The 27,907-nt window shown below is 36.4% G+C and overlaps 1 protein-coding gene across 9 annotated transcripts in view; it reads left to right on the top strand.

Moving 5' to 3' along the window:
• CLOCK (clock circadian regulator) overlaps positions 1-27,907 on the top strand; it is a 61,997-nt gene that overhangs the window by 2,926 nt on the left and 31,164 nt on the right. For 3 of the 9 annotated variants that reach the window (XM_054064518.1, XM_054064527.1, XM_054064520.1), the window contains exons 2-5: positions 6,713-6,805; positions 10,154-10,301; positions 24,570-24,678; positions 27,108-27,198. In XM_054064518.1, the coding sequence (XP_053920493.1) occupies positions 27,152-27,198 (47 nt within the window). In that variant the 5' untranslated portion in view covers positions 6,713-6,805; positions 10,154-10,301; positions 24,570-24,678; positions 27,108-27,151. Of the gene's footprint in view, positions 1-6,712; positions 6,806-10,153; positions 10,302-11,241; positions 11,344-24,569; positions 24,679-27,107; positions 27,199-27,907 lie in introns of those variants that run through there. The other 6 variants (XM_054064519.1, XM_054064523.1, XM_054064521.1 and 3 more) reach the window with 4 other exon arrangements.

Below are 27,907 nucleotides of genomic sequence, written 5' to 3'. Positions count from 1 at the left end.
GCACTGTCTCGCTCACCTTCTACTAAAACTGAATTATTATTAGTAGTATTGGTATTATGTTTTTAATTCAGTGGTCTTTCGGAATACAGAGAGATGTAGGAAGTGCACCGTCAGTCACGGGACAGAGCCTGAAATGAGATAATCCCATGTTTTAGTAACTCTGGCACAGGCAAGTACAACTGTATCCATTTGAAGCTATCTCATTCACATCTGTGGGCAGTCCACCTGGGGAAAACAACTTGTTGCAGTTGGTTATTTTGTTAACTCAGTTAATGGCGTCTGTAATAATTTGAAACTATTTGTTGGATACTCTCCTGTTCTTGGTGCAGGAGTTAAAGATGTAAAATGCAAAATCACGGGATAGGAAGGAGACTCATGAGTAACGCAGCTATGTGCTGCCCTGGAGGATTGAATTCTCAGCTCCTGCTGTTGCCACAAAATTCCTTTGTAATGCAAAGGCCACTTTAATTTTGGCATACCTCATGTCTGAGTGTTTAATTTTATAGCCTTAATATTCTCTTACCCTACTTTCTGTGTATAGAATAAATTCTTAATTATAGCTGCTTTCAGAACATATAATCATATATGTAAAAGTTTTAGTGCTCTGTGGTTGTAATGTATTTAGTGTTATGTGGAAGCAACAAGGCTCCTCAGATTCTTTCAGCAGTTTATAGCATTGCACGCTTTGGACTTTTTCCAACTGTTACATTTCGTACTTAAAATCAGTGAATTACTTTTCTTATTCTGCACTGATGTTCTGAGGAGCATTGCTGAGTATATTATAAAATCATAATTAATAGTATTAATATTTCATTAAATACATATTCTTAAAAATTAGATATGTCTTTATCAATCTTGAATTTCATGGGATATATTTAGAGTGAAGCTTATGAAGCTTAGTAGATACTGTGGGCATTCCTCATCTTCATGATAAAAATGTAGCCAAATTAGGTATAAATGTGGCTACTTAAATGTTTTGCCATAATAACTGTGTGTTTGATAATCTCAGAGTAGATGAGAAAGCTGCAGTTCTGAAGCAAAGATCACTTTACCCATAATGACAGCTTGGTACCAGAAGATAAATTGCACCAGAATACTATGCTTGTGTTAAAGCAGATGAAAATGGTTCCTGGAATAAGACGGATCCATTTAAAAGGGATTTAAAAAATATGTATATATTGGCCTAATTTTTCTTTAAAGGTCCTTTTAGAGTTCCATTAAAAAGGATATTTGCAGGTGTCTCTGAGGAAGTTTTTTGAGGTACGTTATTTTGGTATATGGCCAGATTCCTAAAATAATGCAGAGGAGTCAAAACTGTGATTTAGGTGGATTTGGGGTATCTGGCCCCAAATAAAATTGTTGCCAGGTGTTGGCTAAATTCTACAGGTCTCTAGATTTTCACTAGTAAAAATTTTCCAAACACTTTGCAATTTTGTTCTTTCTCTGGTCTTCCATGATCTTGTCACAACTGAGCATCTTGGCATCTAAATCTGTTTACTACTCACCAATTAGGCAATCTGTAAATTACGCATTCACTTTCCAAAAGCATGTTCGAACCACACCTCAGGCGCACCTATGGGATTGGACTGAGACCAAACCCTGTGGTGACTCTCCGTTTTGTTCAGACACACAAAGTGGGGAGGAGGAAGAGGTTTTGTTGATGTCTCCTTAAAAAAACGAAACAAACCCCTAACTTTCCAGCAAAACCCTAAGCCCTAGAAATCCCTTTTTCCTTGTGTGCGAGATGACTAAAGTCTCATTGGGCCAAAGAGAGATACTAGGCCACTTATTTTCTTGGAGAAAAAGGTGGTGAGTACCTGTGTTTTGGCCTGTGTTCCAAAAACTGGTTTATATTTTCTTTCCTTTGAAACTTAAAATGCCATTAGGAACTGAAAACCAGAACTCGGATCTCACCTTTGGATGCCCTCCTCTGTAGAGGGGCATGCACCATGCACATTGCTGGTTCTGCTCTGTCCAGCAAAGCTTTACCTTTTTTTTTTTTTTTTTTATTTTTACTTCCATGTTCTAAAGATTGCAACTGAAATGAGAAGTTAGGAGTTGATCCATCTTCCCAGTGCAACGTAGAGACTGCTGAAACATGATGGTTTGAACCCTGTCTGGCATAGCAGAGGTTGGCTTTCAGACTTCTGTGTTCCAGGTTACTGTGCTATAACCCAGTGCTGCTGGACAAAGTAAGAGCACACCTGTTTCATCCTGCTGATGTGTTAAAAGAGTGTATTGCTGCTGTTTTGATGGGAAAAGCTTAGCTATGTACGTCAAGGACAGGGACCAGGGTTGTGAGTACTGACCTTACCTGTGTCCTAGGCCTTCAGAAACAGTTGAAGGCCTGATTGTGTTTGCTGGTTACCTTTATGGTTTGTATCTCTGCTAACTTTTCCAAAAGTTTTGCTGAATGATGCAACTCTCCTTGGCTTTGTTACTTCAGAGTTGTCGATCTTGTATGAAATCCCCTTTTTGTGGCCTGCTGATATCCTGTTTTAGTGAAGACTGTAGTTCAGGGTAATATTGCTGATTACAGCCACAGCAGGCAGGAGAACTTAGTTGCTAGCTCATCACGTGGTAGTGATGTTGCTGTGAGACACTTAGGAGTACCTGTGAATGGGCTGAGTGTCCAGCACCATATCTGAATTTTAAGTGCTTTATGGTAGGGTATAATATTGCTGACAACATAATCTAGAAGAGCTTTTAGCTTGCATCTCCACAAGTTTGTGAGTACATCTCAATTGTTAGCAGAAGGATGATCTTGGATCCCATGAGCATCTCATTATCTGCTGAACTGGTAGATATCCGGAAAGTTAGAGCACTTTCTTTTAAATATCACTGGGACAAGTAATTGTAAACATAGAGGAGGCAGACCTGTAACTAGTGGCTATTGTAGGAGAGAGGAAAGATAATATGTCAATTTCCTAAAATGCTTTAGAGAACTTGAGGAAATATATATTTTTGCAAATTAAATTATGATCTTAGAGGATGAGATACTAAGCTTCTTAAAAAAAAGGATACTTAATTGTATTTATAGAGCTAATTCTGTATTTCCAGTTCTGAGAATGCTGCTGCTACTGTACATAAAACATAAGCTGCCATTTTTACATTTTATTCAAGTTTTTAATGACATAGTAAATACTAGTTTCTGGCATTTAAGAGCATTTGATGTGTTTCGTGGCTATTTCATTGCATGTTTAATGTAATGTCAGAAACTGCTTTTGCCTTTTTAGTTGTGGCTGTTACTGATATGCACCCTGACAGACTAATGTTCTCTAAGTTTGGTGGCTGCTGATGAGAAGGTGGTTGTGAATTGGGAGAGGGTAAGCTCCTGCTGGTGTGGTAAGGTAGAAAGTTTGTAAGTTTTTAGATATATCTTCTCAGAGAAGTGCCAAAGGCTTGGATTATCTGAGTTTTCATCAACCACCCAAAAGTTTCAAGATCTATTAGGGGGAAAACTGTCTTGTTATGTGGAGTAACTTTCCCAGTCCTCAGTCCCCTAAAAGTGTATTTGAAAACTGACTGTGAAGTTGTGAAAAGTCAGAGAAATCGGAATATGTTTCACCAAAATAGGCTTATTTCTCTTGACTCAGTAAACAACCAAGAATTTTTCTCCATTAAGTGCTGTGGGGGAGTTGCCTTTTTTCAAAGCCCTGTTTCCTAAAGAAATGTGATTTATGCTTTTTCCTTGTTTTCTCTCATTCTTTCCTTAAATATTCACCAATAGCTTTTGAAATCATTTACCAATTAGAACCATATTTGTAGGAGGGCTAGAAATGTCAAAGACCGTAATGTTCCTACAGGTTTTGGGAAAACGGGCAGTCTGGGAATAGGGAGAAACATGTCACTGCCCTTCCTTGAGAGAGAAAATGCAATGGAAGTTTGGCGCTGACCTGTATTTTTCAGCACACACTGCGACTGTGTGGGGTTGGAGAACAGGAGATAGTTCTGTGTGACAACAGGGCTTGCTTAAGGAGACAGGCAGGACATTGGGCTGTTTTGGAAGGGGATGGGGACTGAGAGTATCATGATGTGTCAGAGGGATGACAAGAGAGGAAGCTGGCTTCTCACAGTGGAGGGAGAGGAGAGTAGGGCTGTTGGAACTGTGCTGTACTGCTCGCTGAAGAAGCTGGTAAAATACATTTTGACTATTAACCAGGAAATTATTGTCCTGAGCAAAATTAGATGTTACTATGTTTCACTGGCTCTTAGTTTGCTTTAGCATGGAAAATAAAGCTATTCTTTTAATTTCAGAAGGATTTAAGCTGTGATTAAGTTAATATTTTCTCATTGTTTCATCAGAAAAAATGGTTTTGGTGTCTTTCTTTGAAAAGACTGGAACTTAGACCTTGCTTTCAGTAGTAAAGAGGAAAAGAAAGTGTAACTTGAGCTTAAGATTTAGGACTTTTTGATTTGAAGGCTATAGCGAATAAGTGCTTTTCATAGAGGAGAGGTAGAACTGAAGGGGCGTCATCTTAAAGTTTTCTGTTTATTCCAGTTACTGTATGAAGTATGTCTGTTAATAGCCAAATACTAAGATATTTTTCTTTGCATAAGAACAAAAGACGGTATCTCCCAAATGAGATTTCCTATAAGCCCACTCCTCTGTCTTGTAACATGGAGTTGTTATTTGAAAAACAGAAGTAGCTGGGCTTTGTCTAGAATGACACTTCTTTGGTTCTTTCCTGTCCTGTATGCATTTGCATTGCGTATTAATTATTATAAGCAGCAGACTGAAATTTACTTCATTACGTTCAACTTGTCAGATTTCATCAAGTCTCAGTGGAGAATTGTAGTTTGTCTTGCTAATGGGTTTAGAGAAGCTTCTCGTAGACTCAGTAATGATGCAAGTGAAGAAAACTTCATTAGCTTGCTACTTTCAATTCTAGAGAATTCCCTGCTCTATAATGTCAAATATACTTTTCAAGCCTTCAGTAACCAGTACAATCTTCACAAAATGTATGGTAGTCACCAATTTTAATTAATTTATAATATTAAAATATTTCAGTTTTGAAATAACACTTTGACTTGCTTATTTTAAAGTAGTTTTCATAGTAACAACAAATATTCTAAAGGAAACCGGATTTTCCTCTGACTGTGAGCAGAAAAGCAAGTAGCAGCATGAATCACAGCTTCCAAGAGCTGTCGGAATAGGAATGCAGATTCTCTCCTTCACACACACACACACACACACACACACACACACACTTTCCTAGCTGTCAATTTTAATGTAGTAATGTGATTTAATAAAGTTTTTCTTGCCATCCGCAGGAGCAACATTCATTATATGTAATCAAGCTACTAGTAGCGGTTGCATGGTTGAGGATGAAACTGGAGTTTAGAACTGCAAAAGTAGTTCCAATGATAACACTCTAACATCTCGGCAATTTTGCTTAAAATATGTTTTCTGAAAATGTTTTTGTTGGTAAAATACTGTACTTCAGGGTTTTTCATCTTATTCTTACTCTCCTCCCTGCGCTCCCCCCCCCCCAAGCTCAGAAGCATTAAGTTAAAACATTTTGTACTGCACTAAAGCTTTGCATGATGTTTCATAGATAGTAAGATACAGTTCCAGCCTTGTAGAGCTTGTGATCTGAATTTCACTGACATAGAAAATGAGGAGAATGACCTCAGCAAGGGGGGCAAGGATTAAAATTAATGTCATTGTGAGTGAATTAAACAAGTTGTTTCTAAGAACAGAATAAGGTAGATCAGAAAGGAGGAAGTTGAGGATACAGAAGCAAAAGGCAGCATAAAACAAGTCCAAATAGGAGTGGGATATGAAGGAAAAGAGGGAAAATGTGTTATTTTGCGGGATCTGGAAAGCATAATCAAATCAGAAGTGTAGTCCTCATAATTATGAAGAGTAACTAGAAGTTATTAAGAAATGGGGCAGGAAAAAGATGTGTGGAAATTATATTGATGGGTTTGACTTTTATGAAATAATAAAAAAAAAATGACGAGACAAGAAAAGGATTTGAGAATGTGCTGGTTTGGTCGGTTTGCCAGGAAAGTCAGGACTCAAGTTCTAGTACTATATGTAGGAATAGAGAATTTGTGATCTATAGTAGACAAGGAGCTATTTCTTTATGGAATAAGTAGAGTGTTTGTGTATAGAAATATCTATTGTATAGTTAGCTTCTGCTAAGTATAGCCTACTGAAATTAGTTTTTCATTAGTGAGGAGAAGAATTTTGAGTTTTTCTTATGCTGTGTGATGTGCCATGTTCTCTGAGAGTTTTAAACTGTGTCCTGTTTGAACCATAATGCACACACAGAATTAAGACTGTACTGATGCATTTCCTTTGCAGAAATTTGCCTGGTGTATTACTTATGTTCTGCAAGGTCATAATGTACCCCAAAGTAATTGCAATTTAATGATTTTAATATTAGTGTTTGGTAGTCAGTGTTGGAACTGTAACTTTACTGTTTTCATTAGGCTGTTGTATTCCGCTTGCAGATTGGGATTTTGGGCAGAACCACAGCTACATAAAAGGTGGTATGCAATTTTGAAGTTGTCTTTCATGTGCATTTACTTCATTGTGTTGAATAGAGGAATTGGAAAATGAAAGTGTGGACGGTTTAGGGATGGAAATAAAGTAACTGAAATGGCAGTAGAGAAAACAGAGCAACAATCAAGGGCTCACCTCTAAAAGTTGTTTTGAGTGGATTCATCTTTATAGAACTGTGGGGTTTTTGTTGTTTTTCAGAAGTTTGTGCCAAAGACGACTTCTGCTCAGATGACATCACGTTTGGACTACTAATGCTATCCACCCACTCTACAAGGCACAGTGCATCTCTAGGTAATATAAGTAATTATGTAGATTTTATTGCTACTTGCACAAATACTGCTTTAAACAGAAGCATCTCTTTCAACCTCAGGCAAGGGAGACATTCCTCTTCAATTTGAGATTGAAATTAATGTTGTGTGTGTGGGCAAGAATAAACTTCAAATAAGCTTTTAATTAGCTTTCATCTTGTACACTGGAGCATGGAATGAAACAATTGAACTAACTGTACCTGAGGTGCCTTGGAGCCTAGAAGGAAAAATACCACAAAACATCTCATAATGGCACTGTCCCCGGCAGTGAAGTGTGCTAATGTGGCCCTGTGGTTTCTGGAAACTGAATTAATATCTCTCCCAGGTGAATGAGCATATGTATTGCTGTGCTCACAGCTTTTTTAGATGGGTTTTTTATTTTCACAGATGCTGTTGTTAAATTGGAGATGGACTTAATAATCCATCAATGTAAGAACGTATGAAAAGAAAAAGAATGTGTCTTAGTAGGTTCAAGTAGCAGTATCTGTTCATATCCTCTTATTTGGGAAAAGATTGCATCTCCCCACTTCCTTGATTGGACACTATGTGCTATCCAGCTGAAGATGGGACAGGAGATACAGATTTTATTATCTTGCAGTAAGGTTACTGATTGCTTTGTAGTCCATGGTCATGCAAAGAGAAGTGAACGACAGACAGGGTAGTTTGTTTAAGGTTTGTCTTATGAGCAATAAAGAGGTTTTGATTCGATGTATCTTGAGGATCATGTGTATGTCCCCCTGTAGTCTTCACGTATATGTGTGCTATTTCTTTGTAAGTAGATATTACTACAAACTTTTTCAGCTGTTCTTTTGGTTTTTTGACTGAGTCAAAAAAGGCCAAGAAACTGACCTGTTTAGGTAGATCAGACATTGTGCCAATCTTGCTGAAACGGGATTATTTCTCGCTGGCAGAAAGCCTTCCTATGTTTCTGATGGTTTATCATGCATTGAGGATGTTTGGTCATGCATGAAGGAAAGTGAATGGAGTTACAGGTAGCAGTACTTGTAGTTAATGATGCTTCACAGTTTGTATTCTGAGATTCTGGTTTTAGTTGCTTGTGATTTAGCAAGACTTAAATCATTGAGCAGTAGTTCTTTGCATTATACATCTGCTTCAGCTAAAACTTTACCAGAAGTCAGCCTTTTTCTGAGAATGAGATGAAGGGGAGGAAAGTTCTGTACTGTTTTCTTGATTCAAAATGCAGTGAGAATCTTGCCACTGGGAAGAGAAAGCACCAGCATGTCTTAGAGAAGGCACTCAGTGTTTTAGGAGAAAATGTAAACTGTTATGCTGCAATATCAGGCTATTTTTTTTCCATCCCAAACTCTTAGATTAGGCATCATCGTAGAGTTCTGAAAATACAGTTTGTACCAGTTCAATGATTTGCCTAAATCCATTTAATCTGTTCAAATCTGATGAGATAGGTGTATTCCGGATCCTTTTAGTCATAATCAGACAGAGCTGAGCAAGGAGACTTTCTTGTGCTTTTCCTTAACCCAATGTCCCTGTTTCTACTGTTAATTCCGTCCTTCCAGTGCTGCTTCAGTAGTGTGTTTGTCACATTTTTGATAGAACTTTTTGTCTGTTCCCTGAGGTTTTTTTATTGCTGCTCCTGTGTTCAGAACAGATCATAATAAAAGATACTGTTTTGAACAGTGCATTCCATGTGTGGTTAAAAGTTATGAAAGACTTCTTTTTGAGCATCCTGAAAACTTATGCCTGCTGTGCATCTTTGGTGTTGCTTTTCAAGTAGCCTTTTTAGCCCATGAAGATCTCCTTTGTTTTCTTAAGAATTTTGGTTTTCTAGTGTGTAGTCCAGCTTTATTTACTGTCTCTTCACGGACTGTTTTCCTTCACCTTTACATTTCATGAGTCCTTCTACTTGCGTTTGTTCCTCAGAGCTTTTTCCAAGTTGTGCTGAAAATCTTGCTTAAAACTGTTATTAAGGTACAGAACTTTTGCATTTACTTATATAGTCATCTCTTTATAATTTTTTCTTAACCCTTGTCTCACCGAAGTATAGAAAGCAACTAAATAAAAAATACTTTTGATACTGATTTGTACAATCAGAAGAGAAGAGAGATTTGAAACTTGTTGTAAAGCAAGTAACTAAATAGAAAATACTTATGACACTGATTTGTAGAAACAGAAGAGAAGAGAGATTTGAAACATGTTGTACTCTTTCTCTCTGACTTGAGCGTATGTGAGTGCTTACAGTAGTGCCTCTGAGCTTCTCTGGGAATGTGCCTGTGTCACCACTTGTGCAAAAACACATTTACCCAGGAGAACAGTAAAGTCCAACCACTCTCTTATTCAAATTTGTTCTTATATGCCTGCTGTAGAAGTGTGATGAATAAGGAGTAGCAGCGTAACAATAGGAGCCCAACCACAAGAACCAGGAAATATAGTGTCATAGGGCAGTTCATTCACTTGGTTGTTATTGTTGGGTCTGCTCTGCCTATCACAGTGAAGAAAACTTACAGCTCATTAAATGAAAACTTACCTAAAAGGGTATACGAAGCTAATAATCTGAAAATGCTCTCCTGATTCAAAACTGATATTTAAGGGAAATAAAGAGGTTGTTTCTGAGCAAGCTAACAGATTATTCTAGGTTTTACACTTGGATCAGAAGAGTTGACCTAAATTAATGAAATAAAGTAGTGGAGTTGCTAACCAAAGCAAATGTATACTCTGTGCCAGACAGGAAGGAGAGAGAGGTGCTGTGTGGTAGAAATCACCACCTTGTTTCTCTAGAGATTCAAATTACGAAACAGATGACAGACTTACAAGGCAGGCTGAAGACTTCTAATTCTACTTTCTTTTGTTGAAACTAGAATGTATAGTGTGGAGAATGATTTTAACATTTCCATTTGCTTCTTATAGGACTGCACTCAACTCTCTTTTCAAATATTTTGGGGTTGTTTTTTGTGTTGAAGTGACCCAAGAGCATTTGGTGTTCATGGGTTACAGGAATATGGAATTTGTGTTCAGTATAGAAGTAAATTGAATGATTTATTGCATCTTAAATTTTTATGGATTAAAAGTGTAGTACTGAATTCATATTAAAATTCTGTAATTGCTTGATAGGGTTTAAAAGAATGGAATAAGTTGTATTTAATGTTGATGAAAACTACTGCTAACTGATTTTTTTTTTTTTTTGTTACTAAAACAACAGTTACTTACAAACTCTGGGATTTACTTTGGAGCCTAGGTCCACACAGAAGGAAGCTTCTAAAATGAAAAGGGTTGTAACTATACGTAGAATTTTCAGTTTATGTATGTGGCAGTTTGTATCTTATTGTTTTGTGGTTTGTTTGTTTTTTCCTTGAAGACAGCTTTTCCATAGGAATTGCTTTAAAGAGATCTGATTTTCTTTTCATCTGAACTTTAGCAAATGCAGAGTGAAGCCCGTTCTTTCATTTGCAAAACTGTTCTGGAAAATCACTTGGATGCTGTGTATTGAATATCAGTGAAACTAGGTGAGTCTGAATATTTTGATTATTCTAAGCAATTAATGAGTTAACGGTGTGACAAAATCCTGTTTGTAATTTACAATGCTAAGAGAAACTGGCATTTTAACCTAAAATCTAGAAGATTAAATTATTATATAAACAAATGACATAGATCAGAAAGATAAATAAAAGAGGCGAAGATTAAGCAATATGTTCCTGGCTTTACTCCTGAGGTAAAAAGCTGTGTATATGGCAAATATATTTTTAATCTAGTGTTTCTATAATGAAGTTCTTTCATAAAATAAGTTGCTTAATTAGTTTCCCTTAGCATTTGTGGTGTGCCTGTGACTGTTCTCTGAGATGATGTTTAGAACTAGGCTAATTTCAGTCTTATAGTATACTAATATTCCTGTGTCGTTAATCTGCTTTTTCTCAATTCACGCAGTTGCTTAGGACGAGATTTAGAGATCAGTTTGAATGATTGAAACAAACACATGCTCATCTTTAGCCCTTTTAAATGTTGTCTGAGTTAGTGCAAGTTAAGTCACAGTGGTAGTATTTACGCACCTGCCTCAGTCTGCACCATCTCAATTTCCAAATAAAAACCAAAAAGGACAGCTTTCTCTCAAAGTTCAGAGATGCGAGAATCTTCAGTTTTCTCTTGCTGTATTTAATAGCAGAGTTGATAGGAGGAAATGAATAAGTAAATGAGAGAAAAACCTGAAAGAAATAAGGGGAAAACAAGAAGTAAAATATGTAAAGGGGTGAAAAAAGGACATAAAGATAGATTGAAGGCATGAAGCAAAGAGAAATGAAGCCAAAGTGACAGGGATATACAGCTTTATGTCTTGTGCTGAATTCTGGAATAGGGTAAATAAATTATTTTTGTGGTAGCCAGTAAATTGCCATGTATTATGTTCGCTCTCTTTTTTTTTTTTTTTTTTTTTTTTTTAAATTGTGATGAGGACTTAAGAATAGAAACATAGAGAATGTTTGTAGAACCTTTCAGTACCCTCAAGTATTCTGTTTTGTGAGAGGACACCTGCTTCGGTCAGTCTCGTTTGGAAAGGTAGGATACAATTCCACTGTATGCATTGCAATTTTGGTTTGGATCATTAGTCGTGTTTTGGACAAAATCTCTCAGTTATCTCCCCATACCATATACTTGCTCAAACTACATTTCTTTCCCAGAAAATAAGATTTTAAGTTCTGCTGCAGATGCAAAGTGCTCTTTTGTCTCTACTGGGGACATACAGGTCTGAACCAATTATTAAATCCTTGGAAAACTTTGAATATCCTGTGTGATGGTTGTTTCTGGAGACCAGCTAAAATCTGTTTCAAAATAAACCCTCTTGAACAGTTAGCACAGGAGTGTTAACACCAGTGGCTTTGATCTGCTGATCCGTTGCTGCTGCTCCAGATTATTTGCTAATGGAGACCTAGCCAAAGTTGTTCACTCTGGTTACAGGTCAGTAGATGAGGGCAATGAACATCTGTGATATGACTGGATTTGTAGAATAGATACATACATTTCTGTGTATTTACAGCTTTCAAAATGCCATGATTCTTTGCAAATTGTGTTAATACAGACTGTCAAGCAGATGAATACTGCAAGTCACTGTAAATCACATGCTAAATTATAACTGCCTTCTGAAATTTTGATTGTTTAATCTGCTTTTACTCTCTGCTTATATTCTTAAATTGTTAAAAATAGAAATCTTCCAATTTCTTTCATGGCATAGTTCTTATACAGAATTCTGAAATTTGTATACTTCATACCCTACATGTTTTTCTTGAGCTGCATCTGCATTAAAAAAAAGCCCAAGTCCAGTGTTTTTTTGTAGTCACTGGGAACAAGAAAGAAAATGAGAGATGGTTTTCATAGGTGTTTGCGGTTCTTATGATCATTCTGTGCATTGAGCTGTCATGAGTCAAGACAGACTTTTTTCCAAACTTGATGTTGTAGGTGGCACTTGTTAAGGTTTTGAAAATTTAAGTAATAAGTGGTTGCTGATGTTAACTCATTTTATCTTGAAGTAAGTTTTAAGAGTTCTCTCCACACGCCCTCTGTAATTTTAAGTTCAGAGGTTTAAAAAAATTTGCACACACTGATATGATGTCCTGTGTGTCTAAGCCAATGATTAGGACTAAACTCAGTTATAATTTCTTGTTTACTAGGTCTGTGTAGAATCTCGGCCTTCACTTTCAGCTTTTTTTCCAGAAAATTTCCAAGGTTCAAGTAAGATTTCTATTGATAGAGACATTCAAAACAGCACTTCAATAAAATAATTGAAAAAAAAAATCTAAGGTTGTAGCAACCCAAGTATCGGCATTATTGTTTTTATTAAAGCTAGTGTTTTTTTTTCAAGCTGTTATTTGCACACTTATTTAAATTGGGGTTTTTTTTTTCAGTATTCCCTGGTGTTGTAAGTAGCATAAACATATTATAAAAGTTAGTGTATTTAATTCTCCTAGGCCTAAGTATCTCTCCATTCAATTTCTATAATCCTTTCTAAAAGAGGAATTATTACTCCCACATGTGTATGTAGCACTTTAGCAAAGAAACAATGCATTAAGTAAAAGTCAAAATTCAGTACCTAGCTGCTTCACATAGCAGCTTTCTATAACAGGTAGTTGTACTGGAGGGAAAAACTGAAGGATCCACTGACAGACGCCAGAATTTAGGAGAAGTAAGGCTTTACTTTTGTTAAATCTTACTGTTATGCTCATAACATCAGCAAGCATGCTAATACAGGAGGAGGAGTCCAGTTATTACTCCCACATGTGTATGTAGCACTTCAGCTAACGAAGAGGCCTCATTAAGGCAGTACAAAACTCAGTTTAGAATGAAGACAAATGATGGGAGTCAATATGTGAGAATAAAGAGGTCTCATTACGTTAAGTAATATTGTGTTGCGAGCTGTTATGTTGAAGTGTGTATTTCATTCTCATGCTGTTTGTATATTTGTTAATGTGTGAGGCTTAACTAAACTGTTTCAAGCCTTGAAGCATGTGGCATCAACATATAATTTATATTAGTTTCAGGATTGAATATGGGTAGCTTTTGGAATCCCCTTCCTTGATACCGGTGTTAAATAGGCTTCTAGCAAGGTCATTGAAACCATATTCACCGTGTTATGAGAAGAGAATTGTCACTGAAAGAAAAACCTGATTATAGTTTTACTTTTTGATAACTGATAAATTGGAATACTGATTTCAACTTGTAAGTTGAAAATTGGAATAGCTGTAATGGCTTTATAAATATTTTCTTAATGTTACTTTTCAGGACTTAAGTGCTGGATGATCTAAGTCAGATTCTGTTTAATAAAGTAGGAAAAGAGCCTATAAGGGGTGAATTCCCACATTTAAACCACTTTGGTTTAAAATACTGATTATAAAATACATGTAGTGCAACTTTATTTTTTACTAGATTCTGCTTGCTAGTTGAGATGGCGGTCTTTAAGCAGTGCTAATTTTAGTATCTTCAGTAATGACCTGGAAAGGAAGCTTCTCAGTGTTTGCAAATAAAATATGGTGGTACTAATTTGGGAGGTGTTGAGAACTTGAGAGTACACAGAAGAAGGCCTGAGGGGCAAGAAAGAGCAGCGAGAAGTAAGCATACAGAGGCATGTCTTGGTAGGTAGAAATAGCGTGGTCTGGTCATTCTGTGAAAGAAAAGCTTGAGAAGTGGTAAAAGAGAAAAAGGTAGAGGAAGAGTGTTTGCAGTCATGTAAGCATAGTGAGTGTGGTTCCAAGCAGTTGATATGATTTTGTGTTAAGTACTGTAGATGGTAAAGGAGGCTAATAGTTCTGACATAAATAATTTCAAGGACTCATATGTAACTTTTTAAAGTTTATACGGGAGCATCAGGACAGAATATGAATTTTCAAGACTACAAAAAGGAGCTGAATTTGTGACCTTTTTTTCCCCAATAACCTAACCTTGAAAATTCTTATCTCAAATACGGTGGCAGCAGAGCTTTAAAAAACTTTGCTTAAAAATTCCTCAATTATGGTATGTTTTATGTCTTTCAGTCAATATTGTGATCTTAAAATATTTTTGAAAGAGCTGGGGGAATGGGACATAATTGACAGAATTTTTGCTAAGGGTGTTGAATTAGTCTGCAGGGTCCAGGAAGCCTTCATTTAAAATTTTCCCAAAGCTTGAATAGTAATATTGTCATCTTAATTAACTGACTTAATTAGCTGTTAAATTGACTGGGCCCAACATTTTGAAGACCATACTGATCCATGGAAACAAGGAATTTGTTGGTCTGCTTTTTCTGCTTCTCTGGTGACCCTCAGAAGGTGAATTCAGTAGGTTTTCTGGACTCGCTTAGTCAGCACCAAGCTTTGAAGGTTTCTGCTTGTATCAGTAGCCAGCCATGGAAGAGGAGTGCATGCTGCTGCTGTGCAGGGAAATGAAGAAAGAATTTGAGAAAATTTGATTTATATATAAATTGATAATGTTTTAGAAACACAGAATGCTAAAAAAACAATTGGTTAAATGTTACTGTGCTACTTCAGACTATAATTCTCCTTTGAAAAGTAAATGTTCAGAAATTAAGTTATGTTCAGTCCTCTAAAATTTGAATACTTAAGACATTCTTCCTTTTTTACTTTCATATCTATAAGAAGGTATATGCAGAATGATTACAATAAAATTACTTAAAATGTAGAGTTGACTTTATATACTTTTTTTTCTATTGCCGTGTTGCTTTTTCTGCATAGTTTGTGCAGTACTATATTCCTTTAGTTAAAATAATGCACCATCTTTCCTGCCTGAGTAAGTCCAGTTATTGACTAAATGATAGCTGATGTTCCATTTCCTTTTATTTCTTGTTCATAGCAGGGTGGCGAAAGAAGCCTAACGTTCGTGGTAAAGTGGTTACGAAGTGTTTTGAGGAGAGTTTCCAGGAACAAAAAAAGGAAAGTCTTTGTGCCTTGGTTTTGTCCATTCTTTAGCCAAGACAACAATTAAGACATTTCCTCTCTGCACCAATTGAAAATTTTTTTTATTTTATTTTTTTCCTTTTCCTGTGAAGGTGCTTCTTGTCTGTGTAATATGAAGGACTTGTCGTCTATCTCAGGCTTTGCAATCACTGTAATTTCAGTTGAGGCTGGATTGTTACATAGAAAGTTCTGACAAAAGAGTAACTCTAGTGTTTTGTGTAATGAAATTAAGGAATAGTGCAATGCAAGAGTTTGGTATCTTGTATTTATGGTATTGAGTTTTTATTTAATATATAAACTTGCTCTTTCTATAACAGGTAGTTGTACTGGAGGGAAAAACTGAAGGATCCACTGACAGATGCCAGAATTTTAGAAAAGTCAGTCTTTATACTTTTGTTAAATCTTGTTGGTGTTATGAACATAACAGTAAGCATGCTAATACAGAAGGATGTTTTGCTACATCTTTTTTCAGTACGCTAAAGTTAGCATCCCCTAGCATTTCCTTTTTTTTTCCTGTTTTTCCTGCTACCTCATTCTTTTTTCTTTTGTTATCACTTTCTGGTCTTTGGAATGATATGCAGGACTGCTAGGTGAAGGAAGTAGGGGAAGGCAGGGAGGAAGATCTGGTTGTCTGATCATTTTTTACTTGGACTGTCATGCAGATTTGGAGCCTAAAATGTTCCTACTCTCACATATTATAGAAATGTGAATGTGAAGTCTCACTTCTTTCTTTTCAAAGATGCTTTCCAGTGAAGTGCATTGCCTGCTCTATTCTTCAGGCATTCAAATGGTCCACTCTTCACAAAAGCTGTACAGAATAATTTAACTGCATGAGTCACCCGCGCTGGGAAATCTCAGCATCAGAAGCACAACCGCAGCTGCACAAATCAAGGATTGTGCAATCAACTTGGGAAAAAAATTATGCCCCTCACTAAATATTTTTAAAATGTTTTATTTATGTTTGTATTTCTGTATGAGATGGATAATTAAGTGACAGATTAAATACTATCTTTCTGAAACACCTGTCACCTATTCTTGGGTACTGCTGTTAGGAACTGTCCTAATCTTTTTTTATATATGTCCATTTGGTACACTTGTACAACTCCTAAGAGTTACAAATGATTGCTATTGGTATTAATCATTCTTGCATAAAAATGTCATAATTTCATATTATTTATTTAGGAGAATACCCTTGTATAAGTATCTGTACTGAGGATCATATTAAAACGGTGTCAGTTCATGCTAATTAACGTGTCATTTGATAGATAGGTTGATTACTACTTAGCAGTGCATCAGGTATGTATATTCTCATGCTTTACATTTTGTTTGAGTTTCCTGTTGACTCTATGGCTGAGTTCTGGGTTTGTTTTCATATCTAGAAGCTGATCCATGAATCCGGAACAATGTATATAAACAACCTCATTCTGTCCAGAAATTTTATTTGTCCCATGAGACACAGCAATGCATGGGACAGTATTTCATTTAAATATGAAGGAGACTTTTGAAGTAGTAGCTACAATGCTTGTTTCTTTGAGCATGAATTTGAATCTCATTTTTTCTGAGTTTTGTTCTCTGTTTGTAATCTAACACATGGTATAGGTCAGCATGAAATGGCGCTATTGCCAAAAGATGTCTAACCTAGTGATTCACTGTTTCCCTTTCCTCTGTGCCAGTACAGCTTTGAGCAGCCATATGGTGAAACAAATCTAGTTTATTTAGCGAATGAAACAATATTTAGCTTAGTTTTAGGCTGGACCAGTTTGAAGCTATGTTGACTGTTTGATCAGATACTAGTGCTAGCATAAGAGAGGGAATTTAATATAGGTATGGAAATGAGTGATCAAAGGCTAACATCATGGTAAGTTTCAGTTTAACCAAGGAGTTTAGTAGAAGAGCTTAAAAATATAAATAATTGTTAGGGTGTGAAGTGCTGAGTACCTGTAGCTGAAGCTGAAAAGCAATAAGATGTTTCTTGATATCTGGATGTGCTAGATAGTGGCATCTTAAAGGAGCAAGTTGTTGTTATGAAATAGTTAGTTGTCCCTTAAAAGGTAAGGCAGATGATATATCAAGCAAACCAGCTTTAAGACTCATGGCTACTTTCTTAAAATTTCTCCTAAATAGACTTCAGATGCATTTGGATGCAGAAATAACTTGCGTTACTTCCTATAGACCATCATAGCCATTTGTTGACTTCTTGGATTTCTGAAGATTTTAGAATGCAATAGTTGATGTAAAAAGTATAAGTGTTCATGTAGATAGGAAAGCTAATAAACTTTGTTAGGTATATTTCCGGTCTAGGATAGAATTTAGGAAAGATTCATTTGTGTGAATTTCAAAAACTGCTTTTTAGCTACTTTCTCTACCTTTCAACACATGCGTGCATGCTAAAAGTCTGGGAGTTAAGGTGCTCACTTAACATGTAGGTGCATGTTTTACTGCAAGATTAATTGTAGTGGATAGCTGAGTTTTTGTTGCAGCAATAATAATTGCAAAGTTTCGTTTTCTAAATTTAAACATGAGTTTATATCAACACGAAGCAGAAATTTTGGATGGAATGGAAAAAGAATTTACTTGGCATTATCTTGCTTTGGATATGTAATAATTATGTCTGCTGAATTGGGTAATGAATTTTCTCCACGATAGTTTTTAAAACTTAGTTTACTTGCTACATCTAGAAAGTCTTCTTGTTATTGGAGTAGAGGAAAAACACTTTTAACTCTTTGATCTGTCTCACTTCTTGGCATGTGGTCATGTATACTTTTTAGTGTAGGAGTTAAGAGTTTAAATTTTCCTCTTTGATTATATTTATTAGTATTCTTGGAGATATTTATGTTCTGAGGAAAATGTGAGAAACCATTTTAGATAAATTGTTATTTAACGTATGTTATCTGATACAAAACGTTTAAAATTGCTAATGCTATATTTCATAAATACGCACATTTGTAATTGGATGCATCATTTCAAAGTGTTGTAAACTCCAGGATAGATCTCTTGGTACTGTATTTTGAAGCTTTTTTCCTTAAATTATTTTTATTTTTTTCTGCCTGTCTGGTAACTTGCATGTGGTGTGGTAGTTTTTCTCCTTTTGAATATGTGAAGAAAACCCATCAATTGCTTGCCATCTCGGTTCCATTTAAGAGGCTAGAAGAAGGAAGCTGGGATATTATTTGTTAATTCTAAAATGTATCAAGTTTAGATGCCTCTTTTGGGAGAGAAAAGCAGAACCTTGAGATTTTACACCATCTACAGCGCTTTTTCTGCATTAACGTGGGATCTATTCTTGAGCTGGCTGACTGCAGGTTTCTGCCCAGGACCGTATTAAAAGAAATGGAGATTTACAGAAAAGTGGAGAGTTTTAGTTTTAAATTGTAACTTTAACACGTTAGCTTCTTTTGATTAAAACTCATGTTGTGAAGTACTAGTCTTTTTTGTTAAGCACCGTTTAAAGAGGCAGTAGGTGTATTTTTCAGTCAGGTTTGATAATGAGCAAAACTGTGTTTTAGATATGCATACAATGTTAAGTCCAACTCATTGTTCCCTGTTATAGATCCAGCAGTGGCAGATGTAGGTAAGAGGTTCCTGCTCCTCCTTGTAGAGGGCTGTTCCTCAACTGTGCAAATTTTCAGAGGTACATGGAACCACACTTTTAATAAGAACAAGATAATAAGTATTGTATTTAAAACTGAAATGTGTGTTTTCACATATCACACACCAACCTGCTTCAGTGTGTGGCCAGAGCTGAAAGGAGTGCACTTATCCATTAAAAGCCATAAAAGGGTGGCAAGAAGCAGAGTGGAGCCTTAAAATAAAAGTGGATGCAAGTGGAATCCTAATGTGCAACCTCAGTCTTTCTCTTGTACAGACTAGTTGCACAGGATTTACAAGCATTATTTCTGCCACACTTAGGGCTTTGTTATTGAATGAAAGGAATCTCCACCAAGGAACTGTGAGTACAAAGGCCTGAGAAAATATTTTAATTGAGAATATGGAAAAACAGCAATTGTTTCTGGCTTTTTTTAATTTATCTTATAAACTTAGGTTTATACTCTTTCTTGATTATCCTTTACAGTTTTCTGAAACATGGAGAACACTCACTGACAAACTCTGAAAATCAGTGTTATAATTACTTTCTTTTAATAAACTTGGTTAATAATACTGAAGGAGATACATAAACAGCACCTCAGGTATTGCCAGTGCAGTTAATTTGCTTAATTTAGATTGCCAAAAGCAAAGATAATACAAGCAACGTGGAAAAAGATGAGGCAGGGGAAGCCTGGTAAGAGCTTCAGCACCCCGCTGTCAGGACCAGTTTTGTTAGAAGCCTGTCAACTGGGAGCTGAAGGGGCAGGCTGGTCTCCAGGGAGGGCAGCTGGGCTCCTGCAAGTGCTCAGACTGCTAGCAAGTTCCTGGTGAGGAAGCAGATCTGAAGACAAGAAATCAAATCAGGAAGTTGGAGGCCAGGTCAGTGGGTTACATGATCAGGGTCTACCATAGTCATACTGAAGAGTCAGAGGCTTCTGATAGCTTTCTTCTACATATACCTTCGCTACAGTCTGAACTCAGATTAGAGCTGCACCCTGTTAGGGAGCTGTGAGCCCACCTCCGTGGTGAGGAAGAGGAAGGGGAAGGAGATGCAGACTGCAGAGATGAGTGAAAGGGTAGTAGCAGAACAGCTGGTCAAGCAGAGATCAGCACAAGTGAGTTGGAACAGGGCAGAGGCATAACCGTGAACTGGAGAGATGGAAATTGCAAAAAAAACTGCATTCAGTTCCAAGTTTCAGAGCAAAGTTCTCTCCTGATGGCAGGACAGTCTAATACATGAAGAATGCAGGAGAGGGTTGCTTTTTCATCTAACGCTCATCAGCCATGTTTCTATGAGGATATTATTTAACCAGACTTGTCAGGGCAGCTTGCTTAGCTCCATTGCCTTTGCAGAAAGTAGACAAGGACACCTGCTGTAACAAACCATTTCTAGGAAGGTAGCTGTTTTTTACCTCTGTGGTTGTTAATATTGTATCCCACTCAGGGTGATCTTAGTAGGCTCTTCATACCCCTGCTGTTTGTTTGGACTGTGTACAAATAGTCTGTGGACAAATAGTATGCACCCTTTCAAGTGCTATTGTAACTTGACTGAATCTGTGATACCACTGACTACTACCTCAACAGGTCTTCTACCAAGCAGTTCATCTCTGTGATAGACTGCTTGGACTTATCCTCTTTTCCAAAAGTCCCTCAGGAACAGACTTGAGCCTGGGCAAGTTATCATAGAATCATAAAATAGTTGAGTTGGAAGGGACCTTAAAGATCTTCTAGTTCCAACCCCCTGTGATGGGCAGGGACACGTCCCACTAGATCAGTTATTTTCATTATGGCAACCTGCCATTGAAATCATCTGTCATACTTCGCTTTCTTAATTATATTTCAGGCATATGTCTCCTTGTGTACTCGTTGCAAAGGTAATAGGCCCAAGCAAGCTGCTCTGGTAGAGCAGGCTGCTCGTGTCCACTCACAAATTTTTCCTATTGAAAGCCCACCTGGGATCAAGTTGTGTGGATGTCTGCACTAGAAGCAGCCCTCTCCTACTCTGTTTTCCTGTGAAGCAGGTGAGGATGTACAGCTGCTGTTACAGTGCATTTGTCTACAGAAAATGACACTTCTGGGGTGTATAAGTTCTTCTGCATAAGTACAGTCCAAGATTACAGTTGGTTGTTGACTTGATAGAGCATGGGTTGCAATATGTGACTGTTCCCAGCTGCTAGAATAATTTTTTCAACTGTGAAGTTTGAACAGTATTACTTGAAATTCCTTTCACCCCATCTTCTGATGTTTTTGTTTGTTTTGCTCTTTCTTTTATTTTGAGGTAGAAAATGAGAGAGACGTGTTGGTTTTAAAACCAGAGTATTTTAACAGATAGCCTTTGATTAGTGACAAGGGGTCAATTAGTCATTACCCTAATTTGCTTTCTGTTGGTGTGTGTATATCGTTGCAAGCAAAGGAGAAACTATCTCAAAATGTGCAGGCTGAGTCCGATTACAGAGCAGGCTCTGGTTTACTTATCAAAATACCTCTTCTCTCTACAAAAGTCCATGGTTGCTAGAGAGGAACTAAACCAAAATAAGTTGTTCTCCTTCTCATCCCCTCTACCCCACCTCAAAAAAGAAATGAGTAAAGTCAAAGATGATTGGGCTGGGTATAAATCTATGAAGCAAAGAGCAGAATGGAAAATGAATGATAGCGGTGCACTATTCTGGGAGTGAGATAATGGATGAATAACAGCTTGCCAATTATAGTGGCATGTCCCAGTAGAGTAAACCTCCAGAAGAAGTTCATAATCCAAGTTATCAGAAGCAAGTATTTCTTTACTCCTGGAAATGAGTATCAAGAAGGTTTATAATTACCCTTAGAAGCTGTTTAACGAATAGGGCTTTTTGGTGCTGTGCTTACACTGGGAGTCAGGTTCTGGTGCAGCTGTTTGCTCACAGTGTGATTTTTTTTTTTTTTTTTTTTTTCTGCTCCTTGCCTCGCTAGAACTCTGCTGGGGCATCAGGTGCTGTGGGAGCGTAGACTGGTGTGCTGTGATTTTGATTGTTTAAACAAGATCGTCTTTAAAGCTAATCCTCAGTGATTATAATAACTAGTTTGTTCCTCTGGCAAAATAGGATTATGGCACAGACATCAGGTTGTATTAAATAAGTTAATCTAGTTCTGTCTGAAGAAAGTAGTGTTGGAAAACCTTGTTTTTTCCTATATTTTTACTGTGATCTTTCCTAGGTGAAATTATTTGTCTTAATAACACGTCATCTCCCATTAATTCTGTCTGAGGGCTGTAAGCTGTAAAGTCATGAAAATACTACTTATAAAATCAAGACACATAAAAATATTTTTACCATATAGGAGCAATACTGGTTCTTCCTCAAAAATATTCAGCAGTGGTACCATTAAGGTGAAGTACTGGAGATGTAAGGCTTTTGGTCACCGACTATATGCAAAATCACGTAGAGGCAATGCATTGACTACTGTCCCATCCATTTTTCAGTCAGGTCCTGACAGAACGTCTGTCATGAGCAGGACTGTAGTGTAATTTCACAGTTTGTTCAATCTTTGAATTTTTTTTCTAAGATTTAATATTGCCAGTGTGTGTAGCAGTATGTACAACAGAATTGGACTGAAGTTACTGGAATTCTTTGGTCTAAAACCTATAATGTTTTATCAGATGGTGTGAACTTTTCACTATTACCTTAGAATGGATTGTGGCTTTTGCCCTATGACTTATCCAGAACCTTGTTTCTTTGTCCAAGCAGTAACTTGGCACCTGATAATTTATTGCCTCTCTGCGAGTGAGAAGTCAGCATTGTGCAAAAGTTGCAGTGTTGCTAGTTTTTGTGATTTTGCTACAGATTGAGCAATGTTGTGTATTAATAGTTTGTATATCCATGGCAACAGCTAAGGCTTTTGACTGAGGACCTCAGCTTTCTTAAAGATAGTAAATTTCTAGCCTTGGTTGCAGAAAAGTTTGAAAACATGCACTGAATGTATACAGAGGATGTAGTATCTAGAGATACACATAATTCTTTGTATTTAAAAAGAAATTAACCTTGTGGATTGTGGAGACAGACTCATGACCTTTGAACACTTGTGGCTGATGATCTTGGCGTGTAGGCGTCTTAACCTTTCTGCTGGCTTTCTCACACATGCCATTTCTACTGAGTTAAAGATCTGTGTGGTTTTGGTTACAAAACCTTTTCCACTGATTAGCTTTCCTTTTGGTCTGATTTAAGCTTTTTTATGTTAATTTATGACACAAACATATTCCTTTCCTCCTCATCTTAACATCCCTTTTGAAATAGCATCAAAATCTTTTTTCTTTTTAAATTTGGTGTTAAATAGTTTCAAATATGGTTCTGTGCTTAAGTCTTGTGGTGTTTAAGTGTTTAATTTTGATTTGATTTTATTTTTTTTTTTTAAATACACTTCTGCATACTGCAGAGATGAGGTCTCAAGTTTTCCTCTTTAGAACTCTGTTAGGAGCTGAGTGAGAGTTGGCAAAGTTGTTCGACTCCAAGCAGTTTAGAAACACAGGTTTCATGTTGCAGTCTCTGTAACCTAGACTTCCATGAGACTCTTTGTCACTATTAATGTTTGCACTTGTCAAACGGAACAAAATGGAATAGGAGAGGGACTGCAAGCACCTAAAAAAGTAGGTCAATGGGCCAGCAGGTTATTTGGCCAGAAAAGAGTGAGTGGCTTCGTTGAATCATGCTGTAATTGTTTTTGTTCTGTTGGCAGATTGTTCTGCTGTGCTTTAACTTCCTATGTTAATATTTATATCTGTATTTTAACCACTTAAGAGCCTCTGTTAGGTGCAGAGGAAGGAGAAACTTAACTTTTCTAATCAAATAAGAGGTAATTCTGGTGTTTTCCATAAAATTCATTAATCAATTAAAGAGTAGCATAGGCTTAGTTTTTAGATGCCATCCTCCTGTTTAGAATTTAAATGCTTCAAAATAAACATTTTTAGAAGTGGTACCAGTGCATTGTACAGTAAATGCATTTTATTTGAAGAACAGTAAGCAAGACAGAGAGAAATGGGATAAAGACAGGAGAAAAAATGATTTCTTGTAATTTTAAAAAGTAGAAAATAGCATTGTTCAAGGGAAGAAACTGTAGACATGAAAAGTAATGGTATAAAGAGGCTGGAAGTTGGTGATCACTTATACTGGTGCTGAGTTTTTTTATGAAAAAAGTCTATTGTGTGAGGTAGGTTTGGAATTCATTCTTGAAAGTGTTTTTGCGGTGGGTTTTGAAAGAAGAGGTTAATGGCTGTGTCTGAGGGGGTAGCAGTAATGCAGCTGGGCAACTTTGCTTGTTGCCAGCAGCAGCATTGTATGCATTGCATTCTAGAGTCCTAAGAGTGGCAGTTTTGGAGACTGGGAGAGGAAAAGATGTAACTGAGGAAGCCAGCAGAGGCCCATGTCAGAGTTTCAGCAAAAAGAGTGTTGAAATAATGGTATAAAGATGTATGATGAACGTAGCAAGTAGAAGTGAAGATGCTATGGGAGAAACTGAATTCAAATGTAAAAAGGACATCAAGATTAAAGAATGGCAGAAAAGCAAAGATGAAACTGTTTCAGAATATCCATTTTATCAATAGGAGCTTTAAAATGAAGTGAATTCAGACAGTGAAATACTTGGGATATTTTTAGTAAGCAGAATGTTGCATTTATAAATTACCTTTGTTAGAATGATTACTTCTCTTTTATTAAAAAAAAAACCCCAAAAAATGATCGTTTTAGAACTTCTAGATTATAAATTTCTCCCTTTTAATTTTTTTTTTTGCAGGTCAGAATTCAGTACTTTTCCACAGAAGAACTAACTCCACAGTGTGCTTCAAAGGAACTAGTTTTCATCACTAAACCTCACAGTTCTAACAAGTCCCAAAGTGTAAAAGGTAAAAGGTAAAATTGTATTCTCATATTTTGTAAGGTTCCTATGGCTTTGAGTCATCAACACTGAAGGGCTCAGTAGTCTTAAATACTGTCTTTTGTTCTCCAGAACATGACTGAATTTGATTCTTAGAGGTAGACATAGTCCTTGTTTTCTGTAGTGTTTGCTTTAAACTTGACTGATTACATTGGAATAATCTCTGCAATTTTGCCTGCTGGCACATATAAGCACTGAGAGTGCTTCGTGTATGGCAGATTTGGATGTGAAGATGAAAAGGTCATACCTTGAAGAGAGAGAAACAAATGTACTATAGTACCTTACCTGTTGTCTCTTAGTTCTTTTAACTATTTGTAGTGTATTCCAAATCTAAGTTCCTAGTTCTGACATGGGACCTGTATACTGTAACAAGTGAATGATTTTGTTGAATTCTACAAATTGAGTGCTTTGTTAAAGCGAAAATACTGACTCCTAAATTCTGATTCTGCATAATGAAGATTTTAGTTGTGTCACAGGTAAAAGATTTTTTATACTTAGCTGTACATATAGTTTTCTTCTGTGGATTAATGAAACAATATATGATTTGTCATGCCAAATTTCATATTACTCTTGATCATTGTAATGTTGTACCAAATTAATTTAAAAATTAACACAGAGCTGAAAATGTAATTAATGTATATCTGTATTGGTGCCTAAATGCAAACAAGTTTGTAACTGGTGTCTCAATTTTAAACCTGATTCCATGCCAGTGATGGTAGTTTGCTTTTAATACTGAGCAACCTGATTGTTGTTGTTTGCTTTTGGGAAAAGTTTGAACAAATGTTTCTTTTTAATTTACTCTCCTCTTGCAATTTCTACCTGGTTTTCAAATAGTGCAACTCTGTGACTTTAAAAAACTTTACCAACTAATTTGAGGAATTTAATTGGTCAGTGTGGCTGGTGCAGTTGTTATTTTGAAGAACAGGAGGGAAGACATGGTTTGTTTCCGATGTCTCTTCAGGGTGCTAGATTTTGGAGAATAAAGGCAAGACAAAGTTGGGCCTTATTAATTGAAGAAGTGGATGAGAGGACTCCTGGGGAACCACATGCACACCTTGTTATACACCTTTAAAGAGATGGTGCTGCAGCATAGCTCTCCCAACTAATTCAATGCCACACTCAAGTTATGAAACTTTGTGGGGAAAATCTTAGTCTTGTGATGCAAACCTGGACAGTATGTGGCCGTTGTAGATCCTGAGACAATTTGGTGGAAACGTAAGCTTTCTTTATCAGTTTCCCCTTCTACTCAACAACTGGGATATGATTTTCCTGGAACATTTTGCAGACTGTCTAGGTCACAGAGTTGCAGCTGCCAGACTTTTTGTGGTATTAACCCTTCAAGTTCCGCTGGATTTGGCACTTCCAGAAACAAATTAATCCTTACTTCTCAGAAACTGAGAGTCACAAAAGTGACTAAACCCCGCTCTTTGAACTAAATGCAATGCCTTTTTACTATTAAGTTTGTGACATAGTAAAAATTTGTAAAGATCTGCGAGTTCAGCTCTTATCAAACTCCTTGCTGCATGCAGTTGTTCGTTAATCTCAGTGTTACAGTCCTGCTGTGTCCATTGGGCAGTCTCTGACATCTGACTTTTCTATAACAAGGGGAAAGGGCTTAATTGCATTGTTTTATGTATTCATAAATATTTCTGCCTTTCTCTGTAGTGTAGTTTTTGGATACCTACAAGTAGGTACTTGTTGAATTAAATACTTATTTTAATTTTATGTTCCTTTTCCAACTATTAATAATCTATTCACATTCTTTATTCAAAATCATACATACACCTGAAAAATGAAAAGCTTCCTACTGAACCTGTGTAATGAATAAGAGACTGCTTTAAGAAATGGACAGGTTAACTAGAACTTTCTGACCATATGGAGATTGCATTCTAATAGGTATCCTATTGTCATAATTTCACGTGTCTATTATAACAAAAGTATAGTAAGGAATAAATAATAGCTGTGAAATTCTATATCCCAAATGCTTTCTATTTGCGCAGTTTCTAAACAGAATGTGTTACTACTTAGGAGTGTATTTAACACCTGTTCAGCTTTCAAAATTATGAGAGTCTTTTACCTAAAATGTTCAAATACAGATAGAAAACTATCTGAGTTCAGAGTCGAAAGGAAGTTTGTATTGATTTAGTCCAGACTTATGTGTCGTGACATTTAGTAAAACAACGTTTTCTTGCACTCTGTCATGTAAAATTAGATATTCAACTGCAAGTTATGGTGGCAATGGAAAATCTATTAGAGAAGGGAGGAGGGCAGAGCAGAAGGCTGGAAGAGAGGGAAGATTGATCTGCTTATAGAACAATGGAAAACTTCGGTATGCTCTAATGAAGAACATGTTTGTTCCTCCAGAGTCCCATTTTGATGTTTTTTCTTCCCTTATAGGCAAACGTACAAATGTCTACCACAAGACTAAAGTGTGATATGTTATGTTTTTTACCATAAGCACCCATAAAATGAGCTCCATTGCAGACAGGTATGTTAATAGACACAAGTTTGAGGGGAATTACTATTCAGTTCTTTCTTTAATCTTTTCTTATGGTTAATATATAGATAATATTAATCTATGCAAAAAATAAGAGAAGTGAGGTTTTGGCTATTTTTGACAAAGTGATTTTTGTAGTTGTTAGATGTTTTGTAGTAATTGGAAATAGTTATTTTTGTTGTTTGACATTAATCTTAAAATGTATTACTTGTAACAGCATCTGTGCTATTTGAGTTGATTTTTAGTGTTTACTTGAAGTATTTTTTTGAGTACTTCAAATTTGATTAAGGAAAACCAATACGTTTAAACAATTAGTGACGCTGCAGATGATAGTGAAGTGACCTGCTAACCTATTTCAAGAGAAAAGTAGTAGCTGAGGCATCAGTGCTTAGTGTAATGTACTGTGCTTGATGATGGTTACTTGCATAAAGGAAAGGAAAAGTTAGGATTAAAAAATTAAGGATGGACACACAGAAGTCTGTGTAGACAGCCCTGAATAGACTGAAAACAGACAGATGTTAGAGAAATAAAATGTGAAAATCCATTATACAGTAGTTTTGGAAAACAACAATTTTGACTTTTAAAGCAAAAGGAGATAAAGGTATTTTATGAAGGAGATAAAGGTATTTTATGAAGTATACTGAGGCAACTTTAAAGGAAAACGTCTTCTCATTTTGATATTTTAACACTTCTTTAGCAG

This window comes from Cuculus canorus, chromosome 4 (genome assembly GCF_017976375.1).
Source record: "Cuculus canorus isolate bCucCan1 chromosome 4, bCucCan1.pri, whole genome shotgun sequence".
Lineage (NCBI taxonomy): Eukaryota > Metazoa > Chordata > Aves > Cuculiformes > Cuculidae > Cuculus > Cuculus canorus.
Note: the sequence above shows the minus strand (reverse complement) of the source record. Positions and strands in the feature narration are given on the sequence as shown.